The sequence below is a fragment of the Centrocercus urophasianus genome, unplaced genomic scaffold, assembly GCF_019232065.1.
Source record: "Centrocercus urophasianus isolate 14NV4802_14NV808 unplaced genomic scaffold, USGS_Curo_1.0 seq_49, whole genome shotgun sequence".
In the NCBI taxonomy this organism is placed as follows: domain Eukaryota; kingdom Metazoa; phylum Chordata; class Aves; order Galliformes; family Phasianidae; genus Centrocercus; species Centrocercus urophasianus.
Genome location: NW_024885077.1, coordinates 535907 through 562406, shown reverse-complemented (window position 1 = coordinate 562406; position 26500 = coordinate 535907). Strand labels below are relative to the sequence as shown.

The following is a 26500-nucleotide window of genomic DNA, read 5'->3' as shown; positions in this document are numbered from 1 at the left end:
GCAGCTGAATTCTCCATTTGCTTCCCAGAGCCTGCAAACACAGAGGGAAACAGAGAATGATTGTTTCGGAAATCCTCCCACAGATACTCTACATCTATTTGCTCAAACTATCTTGTGTCCCTGGGGTTCCTGCCAGAAACAAGAAAGCAAGGCTGTGGATCAAGAAAGAAAGCCTGCACCTGGAGGTTATGCTCTGCACCTTGAGGTTGAGCTCTGCACGAGGAGCCGATGCAGCCAGCCCAGCCACCAAAGACCAGGGACGCACAGGGGGCCCAAGAGTGCGCGATCCCAGCTCAGCATCAGGTCCTGCTGCTCAACTCGTGCAACCTAAATAACCCATCTCAAGTGAGAGGATTCTATAAAATACTGCTGCACAAAGTGATTGTTACTGGGTAGCAGGCAATGGCTGTATTGACTCGAGTCTCCCAGTCTATGACTCTCATCAACTGCCAGTTTAATTGAAGGGTTTTGCACGGCTGCAGTTTCAGCTCAGAGAATGAATGGCAGCCGTAGCACAATTTCCACTTGGAGAAGCAGGAAGATGTCCAGCTCAGACTAGTGACAGCCCCTGCAAACGTCGCTGAAATAGAAGGAGGGGGTTCAGCGTGGCTGCCGTAGCATGGCTTCAATTCCTTGCTTCAGGTGGGGAAAGGAGCTGTGCTGGCAGTCACTGGAGCACAGGAGCACCAAGGGCTCTGCTTCTTAAGCAGTGCTGAGCCTGAAAACTGCTGCTGAATACCCTCACCCTTCCTGTGGTCTGGTGTCAGAAGGAAAGCAGCATCCAGTTAAATGCTGCTCAATAGCGAGCAGGAACACAACCAGCACAGAGGTCTGTAAACAGTAAAAAGGAAAACATCTGTACAAGTTTCTGTTACAGACTCTGCCAACCTCATAAGAGCCAATGGCAAATGCAGACTCCTTACTTCCCAGGTGAGGAAACTGACGCACAGGAAGGCATTTTTTAATTCAACGTCAAGCATGAAATTAGCAACAACAAAAGAAGCAGATCTAGCTTTCCTGAGTCCCCGTGCTGAAAACAGCTGCTGCAGAAGGCTGTTTTAAGTAAATATATCTGCTGAGGGGGGCCAGGCAGACAAGAATCCAGAAATTCAAGGGTCAGATGCCATTCAATATTTGAATCAGTGCAATAAGGCACCACAGATATTTAAAATGACATTCCTGCTCCAAAATACTCTTGGAACGTACTTCTTGCTTTCAAAGTTGGTAAGTCTTATTCCCTTCGTTTCTCTGCCCAAAGAGCTTCCCCTATTTCCTGCTTGTCCAGAGCACATCTGACAGCAGTTGTGTTTGTTTTGAACACCCTGCTTTCAAAGTGTAAATGGATAAATCTGAAGTGCTGAAAACCTGCATCTGTGGCTCCTCACGACAGCCTTGTTCTAAATTCCCCAAACAAAAATGTACCTCCAAGATCACTCTTCATTTTTATTGCTATTTTAGAACATCCGGCTTCAGAAGTTAAACATTTGGGCTCCAATTAATGTCTGCTGTAAAATAATGTACAATACCCTTTTGTCACTGGATGATTCCAAAGCATGGAGAGCACAGCAGTTGCTTAGATCTGAATACAAATAAAGAAGTCAAAACATCACGACAAAAGCGTTTTGATTTTCCATATGCAACAGAATCTCTCAATTATTCCAGCTTGACACAGAAAAAGCAGGGACAGCCATTACTATAAGTTGAGATTTTAAGGCAACGTCTTTTCTTTAAGTAGTCACAGCGTGTGCTGCCCTGCCCACCACCCTGCTTTCCAAATATAACATTCAATAAGTTGCTGTAAATGGAGGTAGAAGCTATGCAGACATGCATAGTTAATGCCCTGCCTGTCCACGGCTGCAGTTCAACCCACCGAACCGCAGCTCTGCTGGATGTGCCAGTCCTGTACCTCCCAAAGCTACATTCAACACCAATTTACAGAATGCACTCCCATTTCAACCTTCATTTCTCCATGCATCTATATCCCGGCCTGCCAGTGCAGTCGTGCTTTAAACCAGATGTACATCAAAAAGCACTGCTTTTGTGCAGATGTTTTGAAGGGTAGTGCTGCACTTCAATTATTTCTACTGACAACAGACCTAGAAAACAAGAATAGTAGCCCAAAGCAACTGGCTGCAAAACTGTCAGTTTGAGTAAACAAGATTTAGACTGTGCAGCCATCCCCATTGACAAGAGCTAAATCAATCAGTACTCGGTATTATCATCATTGTATTTATTACTTAGATCAGTGCTGCTTCAACAAGTAAGCTTGTAGTGCCACCAGCGCTGCACGAAGCCACATCACTGTGTGACCACACGGAGGTCTCAGCAGAAGAGGCTGCCAATACTGATGCTCATATGGTACCATCTGACTGCTCTAGAAACTGTAAGCTGAGTTTAACTATTCAATACTTCACAGCAAGGCCAAAGACCTGGTGCTATAAATGTTGTAAAGGGTTGTTCTGAGGCAGAAAAAGAGGAGTGGAATAGATAAATAAGCTTGGGAGTTGATCGTAAACTCGGAGGAGCTTACCTTGTCTGCTCAAGGACAAAAGGCTCCATGAATTCACACGTTTAGCAGAACTCAGCTTCTCAAGGCAGTGCAATAACTACATAACCAGCTTATAAAAACAAACTGCAACACTTGCTGAAAAATAAATCGTGAAAGAAACAAAAAGCCCTTTTCTTTAGTCACACGTGACAGCGATTCAATTTCACCGTCTACTGCATACATTTTCTATAAGGCAGATAGGTACACGAACCTTGCCAGGATGGTTTTCAATTTATCACTTTGGGAACTTCAGTCGGAATAAAAGATGGAATCAAGCAATCAATTACCTTTGACACTGGTGACAGGGCCTCAGTGACGTGAAAGCACAGCCTGCTTGGCCATCAACGCTCTTCAGCAGCACATGCAACCAGATTACAACCCTCCTGCCACATACAGTCCTCTGCCTGTTCAGCTTGCTTAAAGTCAGAATACAAAAGAGTGCCAGGAACACTCACTCCCATTATAAAAGGTGGATATTCTTCTGTTTCAGCATCTAATTTCCAAGTTTCCAAGGCAAGGTTCATAGAAAGAATCAGAAAAATGCTGTTCCAAGAAGCCTGCCAATCAAGATACATGTAGCCCTGGAACAAGCAAAGAACACAGTCTGCACAGTATGTGAATGTAACAGACACGGAGAGACAAAAAGCTCAGTGAGGATGCCATCACCATTTGCATATCCCAGCAGTGAGGTGCACTGCTTCCTGGTGCTAAAGGCAAGAGGAGGCCTGCATGAGATCCGTGGTTTCGAAACACCACCAGGCTGCAAGATGAACCTCCTCTGGATCCGCTTGAATATTTCCAACACACGTCACACTCCTACTGAACCTCTAAATTCTGCTTCCCACCTTCCTCTCAGAATATGTGGTTTCAAGCAGCACTCGTTGCCAGGATGCACTGCCAATACATAATATATATTGACTGGAAATTAGGACTTCATCTCAGAAAGAAACTGTTAGAGGCATTTCTCAAGAGACAAGGAATGCGGAAGAGTTTGAGAAAGAAAGGTTGCGAGCAGTGATATAACAACATAACCAGGAGAAGATGAATCTATTGAGACAAACCACTAAACCCTGCCCTTTAAGGCAGACTGCAGTTTCAATCCCCTGATGCCAGTTTTACTGCTGGAAAGAGATCTGTTACGGCACTCTGCTGCAAAAGGCTGTTATTCCTACACAAAGTGAAGCTGTTGATATTTATGGCAGAGATCACGTCTGACTAAAAGCAGGACCCTTTTCTTCCCAGTGATGCTCTGCAAAAGGCCACTTCTGTCAGCTATGGGACTTAGCCAGAGATGGCAGACAAGAACCGAGGGTAACTCCTTCCCAGCTTCCCCAGCTCCAGCAGCAGCAAGCCACAGGCAGCATTCTTACTGAGGACTTATATCCATAATTCACTAAACTCTAAGTTCATTAAAAACAAAAGCTCCCATGCAGACACAAAGCCTTTCCTCAGAACAAAAAAGCAAGAGGATATTAGGAAAGGTAGCAAAGAAGGAATCTTCCAGGGGTACAAAACCACAGACAAGCAGCAAAACATTCAGCACAGCACATAAACTAATCACTGCGTACTTCATCCTACCGGCAAATACGACAAGTATTAACCTCAGATCAAACTGCAAAACAGAAATGAGAGAAGTGATATTGATTTGCAGTATCTGTTGAGCAATCAAGCCTCTTACCATTAGAGATGAACTGCAGATTTTCAGGATAAGCCATCGTGAACCTTGGAAAAATTAAATCAAGCTAGACAGCAACCCAGCAGGGCAAGGTCTATGAAAAGGAGCACAGAGCCCAAAAGTGCAAAAGCTCTCCCTAGGAGCCCGGGATGGGGATGCTCCCTTTCAGACAGGACGGTGGCAGGTCTCGTGACTACTGCACGAGCGCTAATTTCAGGTTCATTAAGGCCTTTATGTATTTGTATCTGCTTAACTGACAGGAAACTGATTTAAACACACCATTTTCTGTTACCAGCCTCGGGGCAGCGGAGGATAGAAAGAATCAGTGTTTCATCATAGATACTATATGGTAACCATAGCAGGCAAAATCAATTACCGCTGAAAGGATCTGCGGGTAAACACGCAGGCTCCCACTCATCTGTCTGAAATGCCTCTTCCCCATTCCCTCCCCCACTTCTCAAGTTCCTTCTCTCACACATCAGAATTTGGCCTGAAGAATCCTGCCGACTTGCAGACACAGAGGATTTGTTACGACACCCGTGCTGTCCTCACCTGCACATTCCCACTTACCTGCGATCAGAAGCAAACCCCTCACACAGTGCAGCTTCAGCCTCTGTCACCAAGTGTGGCTATGCTCAGTTTGATGACTGGGAAGCCAAACAAGATCACAGTTTTAGCAAGAGCAGGGCAAGCTGGACCGCCAGCATCAAAAGAAAGGGTAGAACAGACCTGAAGAACCAGCATGTGCACCCTGCCATTCAATGTGACTGGCACAATTTGGGGCTGGATGACATTAGAAAGGGACCGTGTAAGAGAAGCTGTATCAGAAATCTGAAATACACTCTAGAAAGGGTGGATCCATAGCTCCAACTCTGAACAACAAGGAAGGGATGTCAGCTGAAAGTTAAGCGATGCCAAGCTCAAAACCAGCAAGAGGAAATAAATTTTAACACAATCCGTAATTGAATCGTGGAACTTAGTGCCACAGGAAGACAGCAAGGCCAAAAACATAATGGGATTAAAAAACTGACTCAGTATGTATATGGATATTGACGATATTTAGGACTGTACTAAATAATAAAACTGTGGAAAGAATACCTCAGTGCTTCTGGGATCCAACCAAGATCTAACACTTAGACAACAGAGAAGCTGGTAAAGTAACCCGATAATCTCATGAACATCAGCCAGTGCTGCTCCTCTGGCCTACCTTGTGCTGTTCACAAGCACACAGAAGCAACTGAGACCTCACATCAAGTATTAATTGGTGCTTTAAAGGGACGCCCAGAGACCTGCCCTGCTGTCAAAAAAGCTGGCAACATGCTAATTTAATCTCCATTAAGTTATTGTGAAAGTAAGTCCTTCCGAGCTTCTCCAGCCATTTGTACCAAGCGACAGTTAGGTATGTTGTTCCAATTAAGTTAAAAAGAAAATCTGTTAGCTGAGGATCAAAACGCAGCACACAGATCCTTCCTGGCAGGAGCACCTAGCATACTTACTAAGATTTAAATAGTGGGATGGTGAACACAGTTTCCAGCTCACCTCCCTAAGCCTCCTTCGGTCGTTTCCCTGTGCGCAGAAAACCAACACGACAGACATTTCACAACTGCTTTTTGTTTAAACGAGATCTTAACAATTCAGCGCGGCGGCAGCAAATAACTCTCCTGCAACCAAAATACTGTCAAAACACAGAAGTGAGCAAGGAGTGAGCAGGAGGCAACAAACGGATCCCAAATAGGAAAGCAAAAGGGAAAAATACAAATGGACTGAGAAAGAAATGAGAACGAGGTGAGAAATAAAGATAGGGAAGAAAACAGAAAGGAGGCAGGGAGAACAGAAGTGCCAAAAATCTAAACGAGTGAACAGATGTGTCCCCACTTCCAACTCTACAGGCCGCAACTTTCCTTCAGGAGCATGTCTTGGTAAGAACAAGAACTCCTTCTAACTTCACCTCATCTGCAAGCTGCACAATTTTCAGGTTGCATGTGGAAGCTTACACACATCAGCAGGTTGATACCTAGAAAGCAGTAACAGTTTGATGAACAGGTCTGCTGGATGAAGTGTCCATGGTTTTCAGCTGTTTGTGTCCTCAGGAGCGGCTGTGGCCTGCTCGTACTACAAACTTTTCTTGGCTTTCTTCAGCTCTGAGCACTACAAGGAATTGGTTGAGAAAAGTATTTAAGGTAATGCTAAAGAAACAAAAGATATCAAACCAACCATGCAGTTCAGGAGGGAAAAAAAAACCTAACACCTCCTTTTGTATAGGCCAGCTCCAAACCACCACCCAGATCAGAGAAGTTTGCTGAAGACGAGAATTCTTTTGAATTTTGATTGCAGTTAAAGAAAATCCCTTTACCTTTCCAGAAGGAAAGAGCCACACCTGGCTTAAAGGCAAATCTGCATTTTTCTAACCCAGACCTCTGCAAAAAACCAAAACCTCTGCAATTACAGCTGAACCAGGACTGAAAGTTGCAAGAAGTCCCAGTGCTGAGACAAAGCTCTGTCAGCTTGTTCTTCATCTTCACTTTTTTTCTTAAAGATAACAAAGCCGAATCAGGCATGCTTCTGCTTATAATCAGTTGCTCTACAAGCTGACCTGCAGTGCTGTGCTGGAATTCATTTCAGAGCCATAACTAAGGTACTGGGAATCCTCTCCTGTAAAGTCTACGTGTGGATTTCAAAATTGATGGGAATAACAATACTTTACAGCAGAAAATGGAGTGGTGCTTTGCAAAAGCCTTTAGCCTCCGTCACTGCTCTATCACGTGATAAATGGAGACAGATGGACAGGCTGAAGGAATCCATCTCTCAGCATTGTGTCTTCACTACTGTTTGTACCACTACAGAGACTCTGAAATATTTCCAGCGCCACAAGAACACTAATTCCAATAGTCACTTTGCACATGCTGTCTAGGCGAGCATCAGTACAAGAGCTCAGTGTTCACAAAATGACATGAAGAGCTACATTGCCAGAAGCTCAGTCCCCCTGGTAAGGTGCAACACCGAACCTACAGCCTACTACAAACCATTACTGATCCCATAGTACAACATGTAATAGTAACACTGCTCCACGAGGGCTTCTTGGGAAACTCCCACTCAGACTATCAGGTTCCATCTGCAAGGATCCTGCAGGACTGAGAAGCAGAGGTGCCCACAGCTCAGCACATGAGAAGCTGTAGCTGAGAGCTGTGGTCTCCAAAGTGCCTCTGCAGCAACAGGTATATTTGCCCTGCCACAGAAGTACAGCTTTGCATTCAATTAGGGATTGGAACAATTTTACTGCATGGCTCTGCTCTTTGATGAATATCAATGTAAGAAGGAAAAAACAAGGGGTGGGGGATGAAGCCAAGTGTTGTGACTCAAAATCCAGTCTCCATTTTAAGATGTTTACGACGGATACTTCAAAGGTGTTTATTAGAAGTCAACAGTCGTACTTATTTGATACATGCAAAGAATGTATCTGAGTAAGCAGACAGGAAATATAAGATGTGCTAGAATGGAGCAGAATTTAAATGGACCAATAAACATAGCTACTAGAACAAGTGGCCTCAATTCCTCCAGCTCATGACCTTGTGTTAGTATAACATTCGGAAATTCCCCTCTCGTGCTCTCTCACTCTCTTCTTACCCAATACAGGAGAAGAAGGGGCAGGCCACATCTTTCCCCATTCCTAACCCCTAGGATTCACAATCAGAATCACACTGAACTGGAAGATCCCTACATAAAGACTCCAGTTGGCAAACAACAAAATGCAAACAGTTCAATATCACACCTACCGAGTGAGGGCGATTTGGATAACTAATGGAATACTGGAGAGAGATGCCATAAAGTATCCTACCTCAACTGTGCTGTGGTCTTCCTCACACAAGCTTTAAGGTTAATAAGGCCAGGGTGATTTAAAACTGCAATACTGATTTGTGTTATTAAACCGGTGATGAGAAGCAGAGAAAATTGCTGCTTAGATGTAAACTAAGCACATAGAGGAAAAAATAACGTGCAAAAAAAAAAAAAACCTCCCACAAAACCAAAAATCCTAAACACGTACCAATGTTTGGGGCTTTTCCTCCCTCCTCCTTTTAGACAACATTATTTACTCACCTTTCAGTGGTAGAAGAGCTGTTTGTCTGTCATTGTACCAGCCAGCTGCAAACCAGAGAACCCTGCACCTGCACTCTTTGACGCCATAGACTGGACACACCTCAGCACCTCCCGGAGCACTCTAGGAGAGTGCTGGGAGGATCAGGGCCATCCTGCCCACCTGGAGCAGCCCTGGGGTCCAGGAGGTGGCAGATGAGCCTCCCAGCCCTCAGCAGCCCCACAAAGACTGCCTGCTGCAAAAGGCTCTGCGCATTTCAGCGCCCTGCAGACCCGCGGGCAGGCAGTGCTCCTGCACAGCTCCACGTAACGCAGTCGCACGGCGCAGAAGAGCCCTCATCTCACTGATGGGTTCCACATTTCTCCCTTCTTTGCAGTGATTTATATTTCTTAGATCCAGGTCCCTTGGCACAGTGCTCCATTTGCTGCACGTCAAAACACTCATTCATTCCACACCACTGCTTTCTTCAGTTGCGTTTAAACTGTCTCTGGACACATTTAATTACCAGGATATTTATATTCATGATTTACATGCCTAAATGCAAACATTAGGGTCCAATTCTGGATGAGACCGACAAGAAATACCCAAAGGCCTTGATCCCAGCACGCGCTTCTAGTGGGAAGGAAAAAAAAAGTGACTTCCAAGAATCTGCATGGAGAACTGCTTTGGGAGCATAAGATTTCTAAAGCTTCTGAGAATCCACAACTATGACCACAGATAAATTCTTCATTAGAGCTACAACAACGCACACAAAAAAAACCAGCAGCTAACAACTGACCCTAAGACAAACAAGGTAGAAGATTATCCACTCGTGCTCAGTGTCCTGGCTCTACAATGGTTAAAAGGCCCCCACAGCTGTGCTGGCATCATTGATTAGCATGAACAAGGAAGTAACAGAAAAATAAAGCCACCTTAATTTCAAGCTCCATTAGAACTGAAGGACTTGGGGGGCAGAAATCAATGTTTGGCAAATTGGAAAGGACAAAATCTGTAAAAGGAAAAATGCATTTTCAGGCTAAGCTAACGCAAACAACAGAGGGTGAACAGCACTTGAGGCTGCCCCTCTAAGGTTGTGTCAGCATTTCCATTTCTAATCTCCGATTTCAGTTACACTCTGGTAGATTACCACAGGCTTTGGTATGATTCTAGTGGATACCATAGAACGTATCACAAATGACAATATAAAATACAGCAGCCCAGGCTGGGAGGTTGGATAACACAGCCTTTCAGCACCTGATGTCAGAGCTCAGGACTTTCCAAAGGCACACACAGCATGCACACACAGCCAGAACACGCAGAGCCGAGGTGGGCATCTCAGGACCACAGCCTACCTCAGGAACAGCATCAGAACAAGGAGTCACAGCTGCTCTTGGTACAAAGCCTGCTTACAGCAGACTGCAAAATGCAAAGAAATCCCAGATAATTTCAGTCTGCCTCAGAGGCCGCCTGGAAGGATTTGGAGTTTAACCTCCTGCCTTCATTTAGAGAAAAGCTCTTCTTTCTGTACTTGGAGCTCTAAAGAGCTATTCAGACAATAAACACCCATGCCCAGAAAACAGAAAGAAACCCTGGTATGCAATCGTTAATTTCAGTTGTGTCTAGCTCAGAAGCTCCAGGTGAAGCTGCTGTACAGAGGGGAACAGCCTCACTGAAGGCCAACATTTCCCTTGAGCTTCCTAAGCAGGTAAAACAGCACAAGCGAGGGGAGCTGCGTCTGTTTCTGGGATCCATTTCAAGGAGATGCAGAGAGCTTGACCAAGCCTTAATAGGGCAATATCATTTCTTAAAATTGACTTTGGGCTCATGAGGTTTTAAAACACATACGAGAAGACCAATCTATCACCAAACCACCGCTACATACAGAGCACATAGCACAGCACGATGCAGACTGGAATCTGCCAAAAAGCCTTAGTAGATATGTATCAGGTCCTGATGCTGCAGCTAACCCCACCACGTACCCTCAGCATGTTTACGAGAGCAGTACTCAAACTCTGACATCCATAGATGAAATAAATGCACAAGCCATTTCGTATGCATTGCAACTGTGCAGCCTTTCCATGCACTTGTAATGATTCCTCCTCTTGCTGCCATTCCCAGGGCCAGAGGTCTGCTACAACAGCTCTCACTGCAAGAGGACATCACAGTTCACCTCTACAGAACTGAGAACATCAGCACATTGATGCACACACACCTCATCTTCACAGAGATCAGCTCGCATCAGCCTCACTTACATGAACAGAAACAAAAAAAAGGAGAGACGTGCATCTACCTGTGCTCTGTTAAGGACCACCAAGAATCACTTAACTGGCATTTTCAACTAAGAAGAGATTTTGTCAAACGAGGGCTTACCAACAATTAGAATTTCAAAAATCTGGGTCTTAATAAACTTGAGGCAATGAAATGGATTTGCTATGAGAAACGTCTGCTGTTTTGCATATGGTTTAAAAACAGTCTTTGAAAGGAGAAAGGAAAAATACAAATCCCTCTAATTCAGTAGCACACATAGAATCTCCTCCATAATCTTCCTGGCCTACTGCTCTAGTGGGAGACATTTCCTGGACTCACAACCTCTTTATGTACAAGCAATTTACATTTTACAACTGATAAATAATTCAGATAATTAATTGAGCTGCAATTTGGTGCATTTCTTTTTAGTCAGCACTATAGAGTACAGGTTTAGAAGAGGCTCTGTACAGAAAGTCTCTTTTCTATTAATCCAACCTGAGGCATCTATTAAGGTGAATTCCTAGATTCTCTTAATGCCTTCTGGATGCCTCACAACATCATGCCCCAGTACACTCCTCCCTGATGTTTATGCTGTATCTGACTCTCTCAAGAAGCAGCAAGGTATTTCCTGGAATTCTCCCTCTGCAGTGCTGATATTCCAGCAAATCTCTCCATGCTGCCCACATACAGTCTGCTAGAATAGATGGCAATATGAGAAGGAACAGTCAGTAAGTAAATACTTTCAGCAAGAATGATGGAGAAGCTCAAGCAGACTGTCAGGGAAACCAGCAAGTTCTTTTGCTGCTGTTAGCACAGATGCAATTACCATGACGTGGGAGAGCATGGCAGGAAGTCCAAAGAGCATTATTATGCTCTGAGAGCTTCAATGGAACTTCAGTCAGTAACAACGTAACATTCATACAATAACCATTTAAAATTGGTAACCCTTGCTCAAGTGCAGTTATCAGCAAAGCCTACAGACCAGAGCTGTGCCCCTGCAGCGTGGCGCTGGTAGGCTGTATCAGCACAGCACTGCAGCTTTACAGGAAAGAAAAGAGCACTTGCAGCTTCAGGTTTCACCTGAAAAAAAAAAAAAGAAGAAGTTTCGACCTCAGAACGAACTGATGCTGTGAAGTATTTACGAAGGGATAGCACTAACTGCACAAATTTCAGCTTGAGGGACGCTACACATCTAACAGCAGTGTAAGTGCTGATGGGTCTAGAGATGATATAAACAAGTTTCAGACAGGATTTAAAGCTGGACAAACTTGCTGCAAACCACACCAGCCTGAGAGTATCACTGAATATCAAGAAAACATAAAATGCAACAAAGAAAGAGCAGCTCAATCTATGATGCAGGTAAGCTGTGAGCAAAGCTTATTTTTGCCGATTAAAAAAATAGGAGTGATAGAGTTAGTGCTGGCTGCAGTGTTGATGCAGAGCAGAACTGCTCCTCTCAACCCCCAGAACTAAAACCTGAGAGTATGCCTGTGTGAATACTGAGTATCAGCAGAGGAACAGTCCAGTCCTGGAGAAGATCCATTCCTTGTATCACCTGCACGCTGCTCTCCAGGAAATAATTGGTACAAGCTATGGAAAAAGAGTTCTACACAGCATAAAGAGACAGCTGTATCTGACCCCAGATAAACACAGTGAATCTGGAGAAGCCTGAGGAAAGCAATTAGCTAGGGAGAATGATGACCTATCCCAATACAACCATAGGAGAAAGTAACATAGGAAGCTTTTGTACTGAGTTCTTATCAAAAGCGTCAAATAACTTTAAGATCTCCCTGGCTGACAGAAGAAAACTCAGGGTAATGTACAGCACAAAGGCCTTCTTACATAACTGACAAGAAGTTACCAAAAACCACTTGGGAAGGACAAACCCTGCTGTCGAGAACTGTGCACCAGAGCCTCCAGACAAGCACAGAGACTTGTCCAAATTCAGACAACAAACCATTGTCAATATCAGCCAGACAGCTTGAGATGTGACTGCAAATATCCCCCGACAAAGGAAAGGATGATGTTCTGCAAAGCTGCAGAAAAAGAAAACCTTGCAGTTGCTAACTGCCAAAACAAGCAGGGCAAAGCATTTCACACTCACGTGCCCTATGGGAGCCCAGTCACCTGAAGCAGAGCACCTCACCACACTCCCCTCTGCACATCTCCTGCAGCCAACTTAGCAGGAGTGCTTTCCTCACACTGTCTGCAAAAAAACTTGAGGACTCAAAGCACACGTGCATTAGGCCTCAGACATGAGAAGTTAGATTTAAATTGAAGTGATCACTGATCAAATCGCTGGCATTAATCGTGACCCAAAGCAGCAAGCAGTGAAATTTGATTTAAGTTATCGACTTTAATCCTGCTTTTCATTTTTACTTTTTAGCTGTTTTCCTAAAGGAAAGGCTGAATATCACTGGCTGATTTCACCATCTAAACACATTGATTTTCAGTTCATCGCTGCCTTTAACGATAAATTTGAAACAACTCTCTTATCCTGCTTAAGAAATGTATCCATATTCACTGTATCAAGCTTACATAAAAAGCATATTTGCACTGCATCTTAAAGTACAAAAACAATAAGTGAGATATTTCTTATTTACTACACTACATTTATATGCATACACACATACACGTTCTTTGCATCAAGTTCTACCATGCTGAAAATCAAAAATCAGTGAGAAATAAGCCAGAAAAAAGTTCAGCCAATTAAATTTATGCTAGGGAAAAAAGTGCTCAATCTGTATTTCAAAATGTTTCCCTTTCAAACTGTCTCACTGAACAAAAGTGCTTAACTTTGGTAGCAAAAAGATGGATTGTAAATGATGGCTAGTGGAGCAGTTGGACAGATCAATTCAGTGGGAAATGCATCACAACAGAAGTGCAGTGACAGAAGGACTGGCAAAATAGAAACGTGCCATAAAGGAAGTGGAAGAAGATTGCTCACCTGTATCAGAAGATTCCAGGTTCACAGGACAAAGGTGGGATCCCCAGGAGATCCTTCCCCAGTGACAGCCAGACCTTAAATGAGGTTTAGGAGAGGTGCATCCAGGCTCCATCCCTTCCTGTCTCACAGCTGAACTGCCTTCACTTGTGCTCCCAGGGCTGACCCGGTCCTTTCCCCAGGCTGTGACTCAACAGTTACCAGCTACAAATAGCTAGAAACAGAGGCATTTTAGCACCTGAAGATGCAAATGGACCAATTTTAAAGAGTCACAGAATGGTCTGAGTTGGAAGGGACCTTAAAGGCCACATGCTCCCACTCCTTGCACTGAGCAGGAACATCCACAGCTCCAGCAGTGCTCAGAGCCCCATACAGCCTGACCATGGATGACCAGTCTGCAGGGATGGGGCAGCAGCAACCTCTCTGGACAGCCTGTGCCAGTGCTTCTCAATCCTTACATTAAAAAAACCCTGTTTCTTTATACTCAAGTCTACATATCCCCTCTCTTGGTTTGAATCACTTCCCCTTGTCCTGTCACAACAGACCCCACTAAAGAGTCATCCCCTTCTTTCTTACAGCCCCTTTAGATGCTGAAGGCTGCTCTCAGCTCTCCCTGCAGCCTTTCCCTTCCGCATGCTGCACAGCCCCAGCTCTCAGCCTGTCCCTGTAGGGAGGTGCTCCATCCCTCGGGTCATTTCTGTGGCCCTCCTCTGGATGCTCTCCAACAGGTCCATGTCTTTCTGTACTGAGCACTCCCATCTGGACGCAGTGCTCCAGGTAAGGTCTCACAGCACAGAGCAGAGGGGCACATCCCCTCCCTGCCCTGCTGGCTGCACTGCTTTGGATGCAGCCCAGGGTACGGTTGGCTGTGTGGGTGTGAGGGCACACTGCTGCCTCATGTCCAGCTGCCACCCACCAGAAACCCCAGGTCCTTTTCAGCAGGGCTGTGCTCCACCCTTCTGCCCCCCAGCTTGTATTGCATTTGAGGGTTGCTATGACCCAGGTGCAAACCTTGCACCTGTTGAACCTCATGAGGTTCTCCTAAGCCCACTGCTCAGCCTGTCTGGGTCTCTCTGGATGGCATTCCCACCTCTCAGGCACGTCAGCCTCATCACACAGCTTGGTGTCATCCACACACTAGCTGAAGGTGCGCTCAACCCCACTGTTGATATCATCGACGAAGATATCAAAGAAAACTGGTCCTAGTACTGACTCCTGAGCAACACCGTTTGGCTCAGTGTCTGCATAGAGATCAGTGCTCTTTGTACAATTTCACAACCAGATTTTACGACCACGTCCTCATCCACTGAGCAGTCACTCCTCCTGTCAAATCCACATCTTTCCAATTTGCACAGAAGAATGTTGTGGGAGACCGAAGCCCAATAAATGACATCAGAGAGCCTTCCCTTGCATCACCTCCCTCTCTCCCATGTGCCTTAGCGTAGGTTCCAGGAGGATCTGTTCCATGATCTTCCCCAGCACAGAGGTAAAGACATTTGCACAAGAACCAAAGACAGCCCCAGGAGCACTGCAAGGGAACACCTCCCTTCCTTGGGACCCAAGGCACACTACTGCTACAGTAAAGGCTGTGGTCCTAGGAGCACAGGAGATTAAGTAAATCCACCTGTAGGCAGGAGACCACAAAGCTCCTAACATCTGAATGAAACCAAAGCCTGTCCACACAAAATAAGACAGCACCAAATGCTGAGATGATACATAGACAACACAATATCTCTTCACCTCCCTTCCTCATAGAGAATTCTCTTCTGAAGAAAGGACATTTAAGGGCATATTTCTTCTGTGAAAAATAAGAGCTTACAACTCTTTTGACGTTCCTACATCTGCCATCTATCAGCAAGGAGTGATAACATAAGTTTTCAAATGGTTAACCAATAATTCAGACTACTGTTTATTTTGGAAACAACCCCCGATGTCAATTCTGTAACTAGCTCTTAAGTGAGTAATGAATATTGCAGAATTCTTCTTCATTTAAAAAAAAAAAAAAAAAAAAAAAAAAAAAAAAAAAAAAACACCAGTACACAAAGAACCATCAGACCAGTACCATAAAGCAAAATAGATGGGTCACAATTCTTAAGACATCTGGAGATGTTCACAAGAGAATCTTGTGAATTTTCCCATAGATTAACACAAGTAAAGAGCAGGAAACGTGACAAAGTCAGTCTACCATCTGGACAAGGTTGTCTGAGATGCAGCAAAAGAAAAAGCCATACTCACCTCATTTGCATATGTAATGCTATAATGGGATGGAAAGTACTGGAATAGTAGCATGGTGGCAAAGTCTTTGGCTCCAGCAAAAGAGAACGTGCAGCAGCCATGGATGCAGAAATGAAGGAAAAGAGCTGCTTACCATAAAAAGGCCTCAGACAGGCAGGGACCTCCAGCAAAGAGATGCCTTCCCTCCACTGCCAACCCTAAAATGAGGGCTGGGAAGAGGTGGATCCTGGCTCTACCCCTTCCAGTCACTCAGGTGCACTGCTCGCACCAGAACTCCCCTGCATTGGTCCTGCCTTCCCACCAGGTGCTTTAAGCCATGACTGAGCATTGCCACTGCAGCACATTAACTACCTCCAACACCTTGAAATTCCCAAGTGGTTCTACATTTGTTCTTCCGATCAGATATTTTAAGAGGCCTCAAAATTATGAGAGGTGTCCCTCTGCAATTTATGGTGGCAGAGCCAACAAAGACAGCTCTGCAAAGGCCACAAGTGCAAGACTATTTCCACAATATCCTCAGAGCAAAACTACTTCCACAGGAGCTTCAGAAGAGCTTTGAATCGCAGCACAGGGATAGTAGTTACAAGGGGAGTGTGATTTCCACATCAGAATCACACCTACCTGGATGTCAGTGTCCTTCACAGGTTCAAGAGGCTCAAATGTAGTGGCTGCACTTAGACTTTCTAACCGCTGAGAGATATGAGATATATCAAGCCCTCTGGACCCAAGAAGAACAGACCTGTAAGGAAGAAATTGTACAGCTATGAGAGCAGCACAGAACAGACAGGGCTACTGCTAAGAACTCTAACCCCAGCATGCTGGTGATGATTATATCAGCAGCTAGTCATGTGCAGTGTTTCCAGTTATTATGAAAGATGCACAAAACCAAACCCTGAACAGCTACGTGTATGTACCTAACCACCTCAGCTCCATCAAACACTTTCTGCTGTTCCACTGCAGTACTGCACATCTGCCAAATCCTTCCTGATAGAAAAATTGTACAGCATGTTGCTAATAGTCTCCAGCAGCAACCAGAACAAAGTACTGCGCTTTTCGGCTTTAGTACCTGGGAATGGTAGCTTCTCAGATTAAACCCTCTGTTACTATTTTTTTTTTTTTCCTTTTGTAAGCAAGAAGAAGTAGGCAAGAAAACAGCTTTGCAGTAATTCTGTTTCTCCTGGGTGCATCCTCCTGGCAAGGCTCCCCACACGTTAGAAACCAAACCTGCAAACAGTCTGTGCCCTCTGCATTCCACCTCCACTGCTCAGCACTTACGCCTTCACATCTGCAGTCTCCTGGGAGGTGCGGGTCAGGGTGCGGGAACGCAGGCGCTCCCCAGCCTGCTGGATCTCCTGCAGGTTGCGTTCCATATGAGGGAGCTCAGAGATGCCCTCAGTCTCAGCTGCAAGCTGTTCTGCCTGCTGGAGCAGCTCTCCAAAGCCTTCCGTGTCCATTTCTGCTGCAGTCTTTATCCAAGATGCTCAGAAACCTTCAGAGAAAAAGAGAACATTTGAGAAAACTCTTCAGCTATAAACGGCTTCTACACCTACAGGCACTCAGAGAGACCAGCAAGAGCTGCTCTTCCAGAATAGAACTCTGTTCCATCCTTCCTCCCCAAGCACTGTCAACTATACCAAAGCATTTTAACAGTATAATTTTGTATTCCTGATATTCCACCATTCCTAAGCACCCTCTGGGAGGACAGGCAGAGACACCACCTAAACATCAAGCAAATACTTCTAAGTGCTCTCAGAGCGCTTTGCCAAGCAGGACAACGTCCCGAATGCAGATCCATGGTCTGTCAGAAAGGCAATGCAGGTACTGTGTGACAGCTCAAAAGGGGAAGAACAGGAAGTGGAGAAACCCATGTGAAAGATTTGGTATAATTCAGCTATAAAGCATCTGCACATACATCTGTTTTTATAAATACGTGTGTGTATTTATATATATATATAAAATAAATGGAGATTTGTGGATCTGCATGCATACATGCACGCACATGGGGATATACATGCACAGGCACACATGCATAGCAGCAGAAAATATATGTCACATAACCATGATGCTAAATAAACAGCAAAAGGCAAGCACAGATATGTACAGAGACAGCCACAAGCCGTCTACTAGAACGTGTTAAACCACATCATTAATCCTCAACAAAAATCAGAAGAAATGTACACACAGTTGCAATGCATAAGATGCGTCTTCCCTCAATGCATGCAGAAAAGGTTTAGCGGTGCTTGTGAGAGCTGCCTGCACATACCAAGACAGAGAACAGACAGAGAAACAATAAAGCTAAAGGCAAGGGCATTAACAGATGACATCATTAGTGCACCACTCAGATCCACATTCAGAGTGGAGCAGGTTATTTTCATGGAGCAGACAAGAACATGTGTGCTCAGGATCGACAAGGAAAAGATGCACAGTTGCAATGGCATCTGTATTATCGAAACATAAAACCAAACTCCCAGCTTTAGGCACCAGACCCACACCTTGCACCCCTAAGGGGGTGGGACACAACCACTGAAAGCCATCCTTGCTGCACAGTGCTGCAGGAATCTCTGCTACAGTCTCACTTTTATGTTTTTTACCCTAATTCAGAGTGCTGAAGATCAAACAAGACTAATTAGGCCCCAAGCTCTAACTCTGGCTCTTTAACTTAAAAATACAATCAAGAGGAACTGGTTCAAGTGAGCCCTTGAATCAAGAAGAAAACAGTGCATGTTTACAAACCAAAACTCACCTGCAATTCAAGAATTTCTTGGGTTTACATTTCCTTTGAACTATACTAAAGCAATTTTAACAGTACAATTTTATATTCCTGATATTCCACCATTCCTAAGTACAACTTCAAGAGGCAAGAGCACTGTTCTGTGCCTGGACAAGGAGCGACTTCAAAGCACTGTGTGTCGATTCACTCAGACACACGCAATGAGGGACAGGAAGTGACTCCTGCCCATTGCGCGTGGCCATCACTGGGTGTCAGGATGAGCCCCACAGCCTCCATCCAGGCACGGAGAATTCCACAACCATTCCTCATCCACCTGTGGAAAACCAGGAGCTGCTGAGGGAGGCAGCAACCCTATCTGCACTGACTCGCTATTCAGGAGAGACAGCAGGGACTGGGTTTGTTAGAACAGACTAGCACGCCACCAAGACAGATGGGAGGAGAGAGGGGCGTGGTGGAAGGCAGCAGTTCCATGCCCTGCAATGCAGCACAGAGCATCTTTCCCGTGTTTACTTGCAATAACTCGGCATGCCCCAGCAGAAGCTGCCTGCACTGTCAGAGGCTGACCAGAACAGCTCCCACACCGTCAGAACGCAGCAAGCAGCGACTGCAGAGCAGCACAGACATCAACTTGATTCGATTCAATCCGGTCTGCTTCCTCGTCTCCGTAAGAAGATGGAAAGCCAGTTGTATAAGAAGGCACTAACTTCTCAGAGCTCTGAAAGCAAAAGCACAGAGTCAGGGGACTACAAACAGCTCCCCAGACTGCACTTTTAAGCACAGATTCCACGTCAATTCTACATACAGCCTGTTCCACAAATCTGCCAAGGTAGGACAAGTGCAATGACTCTGGAAAACAGAGACTGAATTCAGCAAATATAGAATAAACTTGTTACTTTGAAGCAAGTCCAACTACCTGTGGTTACAGCCAAGCATTGGGAACGACAGCTCAACATTTCTCTAGAGCGCAAACAGCAGCTTTTTCCAAAGGACAGACTTCAAATATTTAGACCAGGTAACAGCATGAGCCACTCAGCCTCCATGCTGTCAGAATTTACTGCATTCGGGAGACTGCAGTGTGACTCCAAATGCCGCTGTGCAGGACGGAAAGCTGCTGCCACAGTAACGAGAGCGACAGCAGCTTTTCTGTCAGAATGGGGAATGTGCAACAACTGACACCTAAGGGAAAGAAAATACAGCAGAAATTAAACCAACTTCTGTGAAACTGGATCGACCCCGGGCTAGGAGCCAGGGCTGAAAAAGCCCTTCTGTAAAACAACTTTGATGACTTATCAATAGAAGCTGCTGCGTTAGTCTACAATTGCGCGTCCAATAAAAGCCCCATTTAATGTTTTCCCAACATTTAAAACCGCATATAGATGTTACAAGCTGTGCAGGTTGGCTGGATTTCAGCCAAAACGGAATCAGAAAAGATGATGACAGGTTTTTAATTCTGTTCAGACTGACCATAAGTGCTGGCTGATGGCGGAGAGCCGAGCCCTGCGCTGCTAGCTGATGAAGAACGCTGTTGCTGCCGTACTCCAAACAGGGGCACGTTGAACATTTCACCTTACGAGCTTCAGAAAGGCTCAAAGCTGAAAACGCTCCCGTGTGTGAGCAAGTGGCTGCTGTACTTCACACACTGACAGCCTCTGTGCCACACAATTAACTCCTTTAAAAAGACTGACTACAAATTCAGATTTTTCTGGTGCTTCAAAAAAAAAAAAAAAAAAAAAAAAAAAAAAAAAAAAAAAAAAAAATCACAGGAAGGAAGGAAAGCCTCATCCACTGCATTCAGAAGAGCTGATAAACCTGTACAATCCAACCAGGGGCAAAGAGATCCTTCCCAAGACAAAACAAAGAGGAAAAATCCAGCATTCTCCCCTCAGGGTGCTCCAGAGAACCCACGTGACAAGTCAGCATCCATTCCCTTCAGAAGGAAGAGAGAAAAGCACACAGCCAAGATCTCAGATGAGAGTGAGGACGTGATTTTCTGCCCCAGCTCAGGCACTTTGCTGATAGTGTGGCAGCTTCTGCCTGCTGAGCTGAGCAGGCACCAGCAATAGGCCAGCCCTGCAGGCCTCCAACTCTGCAGGAGCAACAGCAGTAACACCCAGCTCTGCTGCAGCGTCAGCACAAGCAGACATCAGAACGTTTCAGAGAGGAAGTCAGCAGCACAATTCCCACGTTACAGACATGGGAAGTGATTAAGTGAAGTCTGAAAGCAAAGAGCAGGTGGCTGAATGTATATACTGAACAAATGAGTGCCACTTCTGTGATATCACACAGTGATATTACACTGACATTAAGCTTCCTTCTAAGGATGCAGGCACTGTAACTGGAGCTTTTTAAACAGACCAAGCATGTGGTGCAGGGAATGGTGCAGACAACTGAGCCCCACCAGGAGCACACACAGGTCACCTGGTCCTGCTCCCGAGGTCTCTTCCTGCCTCACCTTCCATTTCCATAAGGGGAAAGCACCAACTGCAGACCAAACAACTGCACATTTTCAACAAATCACCCTGCACTACACAACATTTAATCAAACCTAGCAAAGGGAACCGGAAACCATGTCCTGGTTGCACTAAAAGCACATGAAATCAGGATGGGTCAGATTAAAAACAGATACCTGAGGGGATGCTCCACCTGGTACAACGCCCTGCAGCAAAGGGCTGATGGAGGAAAGTCCTGAACAGAGCACACAGCAACAAACTCCTCAACTCGGTGTTTTTTCAACCACCCACCAATTAACCCTCAGCTGCCATCCTTAAATTTCCCAGTCCTGTATGCTTTGCAGGCAGATATGTAAATGATCAGTCCTCTTATCATGGCTACTAAGTGCTGGTCTTTTAGAACTTTTACAGTACGCACTGAATAAAAACAGATTTTTTTTTTTTTTTTTGAGGTCTTAAAGGCACTGACTTTCAGTTATGTTTCCAGCACTCTGAGAAAGGATGAACGAGGGCCAGAGCTCTCCTTACTCTGCTCATTACTTAATGTGGCACTGAGCAGCACACACTGTAAGTGCTTTCTTCCAGTAGATGCCACCACACCACTGTCAGCGCTGCCCTTTATCTGTCATCTGACTTCGAAGCTCCCCACACCGCTGATCCCCACTGCTCAGAACAGGGCTCGGCCGGAAAATCTGCCATCTCACCGCCCTGCCTTTCCCAAGCACAGCCCTTACCGGACTCCCACCCACCTCAGCGGGGCGACAGACGCATTAAACACAGCACTTCGCTCGGTACTTCACGCTCCTTAGGCGCAGTCCAGATTCTCTCCTCCCACTCCGAGTCTCCTTCGCTATCCCCACCGGCACAGGAACAAGAAGGAATCAGATGAATGAACCACACGCATTCACCGAGTTATCTGTAAGCCGCTCTGGTTTGCCGGCGCACAGCTGGGGATGGGCGCAAGGAGCGGCGGTTCTCAGGCAGGTATAACTCTAACGGCCCCTCACACCGGCTCCAGCCCTCCAGCCCTCCCGCGGCCCCCCGCGCGGCTCCCCCCGCCGAACCCCGCACTGCGGCCGGCGCTCCGAGGGGGAGGGCAGACCTCGCCTAAGCGCTGAGGGCATTCCCTCACAGGAGGCCCCGCGCCTCTGCGCTTGCCCAGGGGAGTGAGCCCTGAGCTCAGGACCGGAGGAGGAGAATGGAGGGAGAAGGATGGGAGGAACGAGGTCGGAACGAGGTCGCCCCGAAGCGGGCCAGCGCCCGCCCGTGCGCCAGCAGCGCAACCCCCGCCGCGCCCACAGCCCCTCACCTGCCCGCCGCTCCTGCCGCCGCGCCTGCACGCCCGCGCCGCGCGCCCCCATTGGCCACGCGCTCACCCTTCCCCGCCAGCCCATTGGTCGAGCCGTCGCGCTTACTGACCCTATGCCTTCCATTGGTTGAACTGCCGAGCTAGATCCCGCCCCTCCAGCACGTCTCGCGACAACAACTTTATTGAGGCGCTAGGAGGCGGACACTGACAGCGCGCCGTTACGGGCGGGGTGGGGGAGCTCTGCCTGTGGAGCCGCGGGTTCGAGGCTGTCTCCCGCCGCTTCCCGAACTGAGAAATGGCCCGAGGGGCGCGGGGGGTCGTGAGTCAGTGACGGCGCTCCGGGCGCGAAAACACTAAAAGCACGAAAGGATGAAGCGACACTTGTGCAAACTCCCATGAGTTTGGCTCTTTGCTGCCCTGAAGCCCCCCACGCCCACTTGTCCCCAACCCTCCCTTGTGTCCGTTCTGCCACATCTAGGACATGAAGGACCTTCACTCGCACAAAGCAAAAATGGACTTCAATTATAAACGGCCTTGAGGGGACCCCGGACCGATCCCCCTTTCAGCTTCAGCCCCCCTTCCCATTTGCAGATGCAGGCAGAGCGAGGCACGGCCCCCAAAGCACACCCTCCCCCCCAAAGCACACCCCAGGAACTGCTTGAGCTTCAGCCCAGGGCACAGCTGGTAAGGAGCCAAGGCATTAATTTACAAGGCAAACGCGTGCTGAGCAGGACAGCACCTTGTCCATAGCCAGCACCCCTCAATGAGGGGTCCAGGGGCTCAGGGCCACCCACCCCACACGGCTCCCAGACCCCAACAACGGGCTGAGCCATCCCCACCACAGGGGACGGTGCGATGGCAGCAGGATGCACAGCAGACATGCGTGGGCAGGCCGGGGCCCTGCGGCACAGGTAGGGCCAACTTTCACTTGGCAGGTGTTTTCGGAAGGAAAAGAGCAGCCAGGCGCCTTCCCACACCTCCAGCACCCCCACCTTGTCTGACCCCCCAGGGCAGGAGCCAGCCGAGCTGTGCTCACACCTGCCACAACGTGGCATCCTGAGCCCCCCGCTCACCAGGGGCTGTGACACAGCACCCAGAGTGCCCCAACTCCCCCCCTGACATCACTCTGTCCCCTCAAACCACTGCCCCCAGGGGGTTTGGTGCAGCCCCCAGCACCGGTCCTCCCAAACAGGTGTCACAAGCAGCATCAGGGCTCAGTTTCAGCCAAACTCATTTATTTCCTCCATCGGTATGGACGGTACAAAGCATGTAAAAATAAGCTTTCTCGTGGTCCCCATTACCCCCACCCTGTCCCCAAAGCATGGTGGCTATTTACAGGCAAGGTAGGCAGCTCAGTGGCAGCAGCTGCACTTGCTGCTGGCCGGCTCCTTGCACACACAGCCCTTGGCACAGTTGTTGCAGCCGGCAGGGCAGCAGGAGCAGCAGCCTGGGGAGAGAACGCAAGAGTTAGGGGGTGGGAAGGATGGGAATGGAGATATGTATACGGGGAAGGATCAGGGGACATCATGGGAATGGAGCAGGGCTGTGGTTCCAATGGGGTCAGGAGGGTCCATGGGGGTCCTGTGTGTTGGAGATTCTCCCCTTCTCTCTTCATAGGGGAGGAGGGAGGCGGAGTTCCCAGGGAGAAGGTAGGAATCACCATGGGGGCTCTATGGTGCACAGGGAGGAGTGCCACAGGATAGGCACCTTCAGGGAGAGTGGGGAGGGGGGGAAATATGTGCATGGGGGGTCCTGCAGGAGCAAGTAGACAAGGGAAATGGGGGCTGTCCATAGGAAGACCTACAGAGCAAGTCAGGGGCAGGAAGGTGGATACAGGGAGTCCTACAGGAGCAAGTTGGGGGGGGACTGTCCATAGGGAGTCCAACATGAGTAAGTCGGGGACAGGGGTGTCCATAGGGGGGTCCTACCAGAGTAAGTCAGGAGCAAGGAGGGGGTGTTCGTTGGAGTTCCTAAAGGAGCAAGTGGAGGTAGGGGGGCTGTTCATAAGGAGTTCTACAGGAGCACATCAGAGGTGGTGAGGGGGTGTCTGAGGGGGTGTCCATGGGGGTTCCTACAGGAGCAAGTGGAGGAGGTCCAACAGGAGCAGGGGGAACGGTGCTTCTCTCGAGAAGGAGGAGTGAGGGAGGTCTCCATGAGAGTCCCAAAGGGGAAGGACAGAGGACCACAGGGCAGGGACCCCCAAAGCACCCGTGGGTCAGGGATCCCCGCAGCCCCCAACTCACTCTTACGGCAGCTCCTGCAGCGGCAGTTCTTGCACTTGCACGACCCAGCGCAGGAGCAGGAGTCACCTGGGACAGGAAAGAAGCCGTCAGCGACACGAGCCGGGCCGAACGGAGCCAGACCGCGTCCCGTCGCGTCCACTTACCAGCAGCACAGGTGCAGTCCTGAGGGTCCATGGTTCGGTTCGGTTCGGTTCCGTTCGGTTCCGCTGGGCTCAGACGGGCTCAATTCGGATGGGCTCGCAGCAGTCCCAAGCTCCGCTGCCCGCCCTGTATTTATAGTGCCGGGGTGGTGCTGCGCGCAGCGCACGGCGGGGCGGTGCCGAGCCGTGCCGTGCTGAGCGCCGTGCCGTGCCGAGCTTTGGGGCCGGGCCGTGCCGTGCTCAGCGGGGCGGAGCAGCGCCGTGCCGTGCTCAGCAGGGTCACGGCCGTGCCTCCACCCCCCCCCTCCCGCCTGGGCAGCCCTGGCTGTTGGTGTCCCCCAAACCAAGGTGTTCAGCTGTGGGATGGCCATGCGTACCCACAGATTGAGTTTTGCTTTTACTCTCCCTTCCTTCTCCCCCCCCATCCCAAACACCGCTCTTTGCCGGAATACAGCACGGCCCCACGTGCCCGCCCTCCTCTCTTCCCCTCATCCCGCTTTTGCTGCCGAAAGGGCGAATTGGGGGGGGGAGGGGGACTGGGGGAAGAGGGGAATTTCCCGGCCACTGCTCTGCGCTCGGCTACGGCAATGTGACTCGGCGGGGCCGTTGCGCCACTGCTGCCCCCCCGCCCCCCGCCCCGGGCAGCGCTGCGGGGCGGTGCGCACGGCGTCGGGCCGTGCTGAGAGCCGGGAGTCGCGCGGTTACAGCAAAACAGCCCATCGGGGGCGTCGCACCCCATTGTGGACACCACATCCCACTGCAGTCACTGTATGGCATCGTAGGCGTCCCGTGGGTTATTATGAGCACCACATCCCGTTCTGGGCATCGCACCCCATCAGAGGAGGGCTGCAGCACCTCCCCTACGAATACAGGCTGGGGGAGCTGGGCTTATTCAGCCTGGAGAAAAGAAGGCTGCAGGGTGACCCCATTGCAGCCTTCAGTACCTAAAGGGAGCCTACAAACAGGAGGGGAGGCAACTCTGTGAAAGGGGAGATGACAGCAGGACAAGGGGAGATGGTTTGAAGTTGAGGGAGGGAAGATTTAGGTTGGATGTCAGGGGGAAGTTCTGTACTATGAGAGTGGTGAGGTGCTGGAACAGCTGCCCAGCGAGGCTGTGGATGCCCCGTCCATCCCTGGAAGTATTCAAGGCCAGGTTGGATGGGGCCCTAGGCAGCCTGGGCTGCTATGAAACGTGGAGGTTGGTGGTCCTGCATGTGGCAGGGGGTTGGAGCTTCATCATCCTTGAGGTCCCTTCCAACCCTGGCCATTCCGTAATCCCTTTATAGACACTGGACCCCCACTGTGGGTTTCCCAACCTAATGTAGGCATCACACCCCATTCTGGGCATGGCATACTGGTGAGGGCATTGCATCTCATCACAGGCCCTGCACCCCGACATGGTCTTCGCACCTTGACACGGGCATTGCAGCCGATGGTGGGCATCACATCCCTTTGGACCACTGCACCCCAATACTGGCATTGCAGTCCATGCAACTGCAGCCACCCCATCCCCTGCGGGCTGGCGGCTCTGCCAGTCCCACCCACTGCCAGGAGGAAAACAAACTGGTTCTCTGGTGCCCCACCTGCTGCCCGAACGTTACCGCTGGAAATGGGCATGGCCCTTATTACCACGCTGTTGACAAATGCTCATAATAACGAGCTGCTCATTAGCCCTGAGGATTTCTGGTGGAGGAGAGAGCCTGGGATTTGCCCTTGGGTATCAATTGAGAGGAGAAAAAAAAAATCCTAGAGAATTAACTTGTGAAGGGAAAGTGTTAAACCCAGAGAGCTGGGGAGGCTGAGAAGAAGCCAGGCCTGTGACGGGTGCCAGCCTGGGCTGTTCCCCAGGCACTGTGCCATGCCCCCCCAACTCAGTGCCCCCCGACCCCAGGGAGCAGAGGCGCAG

General features: G+C 48.3%; 1 protein-coding gene across 2 annotated transcripts in view; it reads right to left on the bottom strand.

The window, feature by feature from the left end:
• Nucleotides 1–22253, bottom strand: part of NUP93 (nucleoporin 93) — a 69329-nt gene extending 47076 nt beyond the window's left edge. The window contains exons 1-4 of one of the 2 annotated variants that reach the window (XM_042834831.1): nt 22212–22251; nt 21652–21752; nt 16997–17210; nt 16343–16460 (exon numbers count right to left, since the gene is read on the bottom strand). In XM_042834831.1, coding sequence (XP_042690765.1) covers nt 16343–16460; nt 16997–17175 — 297 coding nt within the window. In that variant the 5' untranslated portion in view covers nt 17176–17210; nt 21652–21752; nt 22212–22251. Of the gene's footprint in view, nt 1–16342; nt 16461–16996; nt 17211–21651; nt 21753–22211 lie in introns of both variants that reach the window. The other variant, XM_042834832.1, reaches the window with a different exon arrangement.
• Nucleotides 22254–26500: the final 4247 nt, after the last annotated feature.